The sequence below is a fragment of the Desmodus rotundus genome, chromosome 6 (genome assembly GCF_022682495.2).
Source record: "Desmodus rotundus isolate HL8 chromosome 6, HLdesRot8A.1, whole genome shotgun sequence".
Taxonomy (NCBI): domain Eukaryota; kingdom Metazoa; phylum Chordata; class Mammalia; order Chiroptera; family Phyllostomidae; genus Desmodus; species Desmodus rotundus.
The window spans coordinates 119,296,418-119,302,498 of NC_071392.1; the positions used below are offsets into that span (position 1 = coordinate 119,296,418).

Genomic DNA, 6,081 nt, shown 5'->3' on the forward strand with positions numbered 1-6,081 from the left:
TTTTTGGTGTGTTTGTTTTAATAATATACTAGGCCACCAAAGGAAGTTTTTACAATTATTCCTGCAGAGGCTTGTCTTAATTACTTTCTTGAAATGATTTCTAATTCATAGAAAACCTGCAAGTATAATACAAATAACTTCTTTTTCATGAATTATTTGAGAGTAAGTTGCCAACCTGATGCCCATCACCCCTGATTTTCCTACAAGCAAGGACACTCTTCTACATAAGCCTGTTGCAACCATCAAAATCAGGACATTAACGGTGATGACATTACTGCCATCTAATCCCCAGCCCCCTTTCAAGTGGCCCCCATAATGTTCTTTACAGCAAGAGATGCAGTTGAAAATCATGTGTTGCATTCCGTTGTCATGTCTCTTTAATCTACTTCAGTCATGAACAGTTGCTCAGTGTTTCCTTGGTTTTCATGACCTTGACACTTGTGAAAAGTACAGGCCATTTGATAGAATGTCCCTCAGTTTGGTTTTGTCTGACACTTTCTCTTAGTTGGGTTCAGTCCTTTGGCAGGACTATTAGAGAAGAGAGGCTGGGTCTTCCTGTTTTATCCCATTATGGTGGTGCTCACCTAGATTACATGATTGAGGTATTTGCCAGGCTTCTCAGCTTCTCCATTATTAACATTATTTTTTTTCCCCTTTGTAACTAATAAGTATTTTGTGGTGAAGTACTCTGAGACTTGTAAATATCCTGTTCTTCATCAAGCCGTTTTAATAAATGGTTATAATCTATTGCTCTCATTATTTTGATGCTGAAGTTGTTCCAGAGTTGGCCGGGAGAATCCCTGTTGAGCTAACCTCTAACCCTCTCCCCCGACATGCTGCTATCATTCTGTGAGCATTCTAGAACAGTAGGATGTTCCAGGCTCATCTTGCCCTTTTCTATTACCAGCCTGGAATGAGCCATTCTTCATGGTGGGATAAGTGCTTTGCTGTTGGGCTAATTGTGTGTTGAGTCCATGAGTGCTTGTCCGTGTGTGCCTCTGTGTGTATCTCACAGAACATGTGTCCACATTCTTTTTGGATGTTCTAATGCTTTGGATCATTTACTTTCCTGTTCCCTATATGACCACAGAAGTTCTAGAAGAGAGATCATTTGGAGATGAAAAAACAAAAGCTCATAAATGTGGTCTGGCTCATTCAAGAAGACATCTCCAGCTGGTAGCAAAGCTAGAGTCAAATCCCCAACTGAAATTCTCCTTTCTAAACCTCCAACCACTGCATTACACAACTTTCTTCATCATTAGCAAGCACAGATATTTTTATTATAACTACTAGTTGAGTTAGTGGGGCTGTGTAGAATTAAAGCTAGTAATCAATTGCAGCTTATATCAGAGCAAAACAATGAAAATATACTATTTTGATTTAAAATATGAAAGATTAAAGCTTAAAACTGGTGGCTGTAGTAGGAATTTAGCAACTTACATAAATTATTTATGTAAAATCTTTTCTAGAACACAATGATAAGGAAGTTCTTTGTTTCAAAGACTTAAGAGATTCTTACATTAAGAATTAGGGGGCCCAGAAAGGTACAGAAAGTTAGATCAGGAACTAGGATTTTGCTCCAGTTCTGGTTCCTTACTGTCTATTATTAAATCACTCACTCTATTTGTTGCCCCTCCTTTAAAAAACACAAAGGTGGTGATTTTAGTTTAGAGATAAAGAGTCTGTAGGATTATTGCAGGAAGTAGAGAAAGAAATGTCTGAACTGTGTAAACGCCCAGAACTGTCTGCATTAGGGGTCTTCGCTGTGTGTGTACGATGGATCCCTTTGGCATCTGGTGAAGCCCATCCACTCTTTCGCAGAATACAGTTGTTAACTGCATAAAGTAAAATATCTAAGATTATCAAGGGAAAAATTGAAATGTAGTTATTAAAATACTTAAAGAACAAATGTGTGATATTATAATGAATGTATGTTTTTTAAACTAACACTTAAATAGTAAGATCTAGTGTTGGGACTGATAACTTTGGTAACCTCATTGTAGTTGTCTCAGTCTACTTGGGCTGCCATAACAAAATACCATAAACTGGATGACTTAAACAAAAGTTTATTTTCTCACAATACTGGAGGCTGGAAGTCCAAGATCAGGCTGCCAGCATGGTCAGGTTCTGGTGAGGACTCTCTTCCTGGTTTGCAGAAGGCCGCCTCGCTATGTCCTCACATGGCCTTTCCTGGTTCCCACACATGGAGAGACAGAGAGAGAGGAAAGAGAAAGAGAGAGAGAGCTTCCTCTTCTTACAAGGCCGTCAATCTTATCAGATTGAGGCCCCACCTTTATCACCTCACTTAACTTAGTAACTTCCTAAAAGCCCCATCTCTTTTAAGGATTAGGGCTTTCACATGAATTTTGGAGAAACACAGTTCAGTCCGTAGCATAGTGGTGGGCATAAATGATATAGTTTATCTTCAATAAACTATAGTGTGATATGAAAATAGCTGTGATCTGTTGGTTACAAAGTCATTGGTATTCCTGCTAATGGGTTTATTGCCTACATTCATCATGGGAGGAAATGCTTGATTTTAGGTAGAGGTTAGTAAAAATAAAGATATAAAATTTTTCCCATCCAAGTTCATAGCCACCCTGAACTTCATTACAAGGACCCTAGGTTAAGAACCCTTGAAACATGCAAGTAAGATGTTCTTGTTTGGTCAAACAAGTGGCATAACCCCAGGACAGTGGGAACAGATTCTGAAATCATCTGATTCTGCCCACTGCCTATTACCCAAGAGAAGTTAGTGTGTTGAGTTAAAAAGAGACATTATCTGTTCTTGGCTGGCTTTCTGGTATTTCTGAATATGTGTTTGAGTATTGGGATATGTTTGTCTTGCAGGTACCAGTAACCTAAATACTACCCAAAGTGATTCTTGGACCTCTGAGAACTCCTGGCTTGACCCTTCTGCGAAAGGCCAACCAGAGACCAATGCAGAGGACGATGGGCTTCAGAAATCTTTGGATAGTTTCTATGAAATGTTCGGCCATCCACAGCCAGCCTCTGGAAATCCACTCTCCACATCTGTCCGCCAGTGCCTGTCTCAGAAAATCAATGAACTGAAGGGCCAGGAGAACCAAAAGTATGCTCTCCGCAGTTTTCAAATGGCCCGGGTCATTCTCAACCGGGATGGCTGCTCAGTGTTACAGAGGCATTCCAGGGACGCCCGCTTCTACCCACTGGATGAAGAAAGTGTGTCGCTGGAGGATGAAAAGCCAACCCCGGGACTTTCCAAAGATATTATTCATTTCCTCTTGCAGCAGAATGTGATGAAAGACCTGTAACTGGTGCCTCGGGGTGAGAGCAGGCCGTATGGGTGTGGGGGCAGCCCTGTGGCAATGCTGTTAGTGTACCACCCAGATCCCCTCAGGCCTCTCTGGCCAGTTCTGTGTGGCCAGCCCCGGCTGAGTGCTCTGCAGTCAACATCTGGCATCTGTGACCATGTACTGGAGGCTGTTCAGCCCATGGAAAGAGCCATCAGTGTCTGGGAATTTTATAGCCCATGTGGCCACATCCCCACCTACCATTCCCCTTGGACAGAAGCCAATGACTGGTTTGGGAGTCCAAACCCGGCTTCCTTGTCTCGAGGAAGGAAATGCTCTGAGCCATTACTGACTCCAGAGCTTTGCCCTGAATTAGGCTGTCCTCCCACTCCCTAGGAGCTTTTTCTTAATAAATCTCTTGTATCTGAATTCTTGACTTGGAGTCTATCTTGGGGAGAACCTGACATAAGAGAACAGACTTCCATCAGATGAATATTTTGAAGGGAATAAGCTCTGTGCTCAATCAAATACAAGAATTATACCACATTGTAAAACTGCAGCCACGTGATTGTATGTCCCAGAATAATACAAAGAGTTAAATGCATTTCCAAAACAGTGCATCACATCTTAGTCATATCCTTGCCTCTCTAAATCCAGAAATGCCTATTTTATAAGACTAACTGGAAGTAGAAGGAAATTTGGACCTTCTAAAATAACAGCTTCACAAATTAAAGAAAGAAGTAAAAGAAAGTCTCTTGTCTCTACCCATTAAAGTATGCATAAGCCTGATCACGATAGGTTAGGCGGAGTTTCAGGTGTACAACATAGTGATTAGACATGTTTGTACATTCTGAAGTGATGCCCCAATAAGCTTGGAACCCATCTGACATCAGACGATATTACTGACTGTATTCCTTGTGGCTATAATTCACTGGTGCAGGCTTGTGCTGGCAGATGCTCTGCTCCGCGGCCATGTCCTAAACACGTGTTGGAGATTCAGTTGGTAGATGACATCACCTGGCACCACACTCCCTGAAACTGTCATTGGAAGCCTCACACTCATCCCTACCTTGACAGTTCTCCAAACAAACTACATCAACAGAAAAGGGTTATATCCCTTGTTTTGGGGGGGAACAACAAGAGAAGCTGGCAACATAGAGCAATTAGATTTGGAGAAACTTTAGGGGAAATCTAATTGGCATAAGACCCCCTAAGCTTTCCAGATACTGGATTATGCAAGTAGATCAGTCTAAACAGGTACATTTGGAGTGAATATGCCCTCACAGACAGGACTCTTGGGGACTCTTGGATGGAGAGAGAAGCCTTTGAAGGTCAGGAATTACATACTAAGGCTTCCAATTCTGGGAAGAGCAGACGTACGAAACAGTTCCACATTGAAGTGCAGAGGCACCACTGGAAAGAGACCTAAAGAGTAGGAAACAGGAAATGAATAGGCCTCTGAGAGACACTTGAGAAACAAACCTGCAGATTTCCCTCTGACCAGCAATCTTTCTCCGTGGGCCTCGCCTGTTCAACTGGCCCCCAAACAGTTGTGAAACCAGTGGGGCTTATAATTGAAAATCTACAGATTGAATTTCAACGTCACTAGTTTTATTGTTTTTTAATGTGAAGCAAATTAATAGATGCCCTTGAAGAATGCTGTAGTTCTTAGTATCATGCAGTCACTGAAATATTGGATATTAGTTTCCATGGCTACCACCAGAAAGAAACTGGATTATTGTATACTGTTTTTAAAGGAGAAAAGATACAAGCTATTTAAATCTCCATGCCCGGAAGCAGCAGCTTCTATTTGGCAGTGATATTTTAGTATCAATAATTTTGTAAACTTTATTAACATCAGTGCTGTGGGCTCTGAGCCACTGGTTAGGCTCTGAAAGCAGAGAATTTCCAAGCCTAGAAGCCAGAATCACCTGATGGTAAAAAAGTGTGGCGTGCTCTTGTTTGTGTCTGAGGAAGTGCTTGTGACAGGTCAATACAAGACATTTGATAGCCTGCAGTCTCGTGCCTTAATCAGATATTCCTGGGATCAGGATGGTATTTTCCATTTATCTCTGTTTACCTTTAATAAAGACTAAGAGGTAAGGATATTGAGGCTCTGGCCTTTGGCATTATTGTGTAATTCTGCCCTACAGATCACCTCACTGACATTTTATCATCCTGTGAATGTTCTACTGGCCTACAATACCACCTGTGGCCCAGTCAGAGGTCTTGGGAGGATGGATTTGCTTGTAGTAACGTCAGAACTCCAGAGAAGAGAACTGCTACCATGTTTAAGTGTGTGTAACTAGTATTCACTTCATTAGTCTATTTTTTTTTGCACGACCTATGTAAGGGCCCGTGTAATATATCTTATTAGCACAAAACAATACAGTGATACTTTGAAAACTTTAAAGCTTACTTTGAAAACTTTTTAGTGGATTGTAATAATCATGCAGTTAAGTATTTATAAGTAAACATCTTGTTGATTTCCACAAACTGGACCCACCTATGCAAGCGGCAGATAGGAGCAGTCAGCCCGGGTGGCCCCCTTCTGAGTGGAGATCTTCATCTGGAAATCTGATGAGACCGGTTTGCTCAGACCAATGTTTCTCAGACTGCTGGTAGTACACAAAATAATTTATATGGGCAAACAATGTTTATTTTCATTGTTGTGTGTTCAGTTTAATATATCAGAAAAATACACTATGTCTAATCTATGCTTTTACAGATATTACATAGGATAAACCTGATACAAGGTCTGTCTGGAAAAAAGTCCAGCTATTGTTAATATAACACGAATGGCTTGTAC

At 41.0% G+C, this 6,081-nt stretch overlaps 1 protein-coding gene across 1 annotated transcript in view; it reads left to right on the forward strand.

Moving 5' to 3' along the window:
• Nucleotides 1-5,567, forward strand: part of SHLD1 (shieldin complex subunit 1) — a 69,253-nt gene extending 63,686 nt beyond the window's left edge. The window contains exon 5 of the mRNA XM_045194596.3: nucleotides 2,851-5,567. Within this exon, the coding sequence (XP_045050531.2) occupies nucleotides 2,851-3,293 (443 nt within the window). The 3' untranslated portion in view covers nucleotides 3,294-5,567. The remainder of the gene's footprint in view (nucleotides 1-2,850) is intronic.
• Nucleotides 5,568-6,081: the final 514 nt, after the last annotated feature.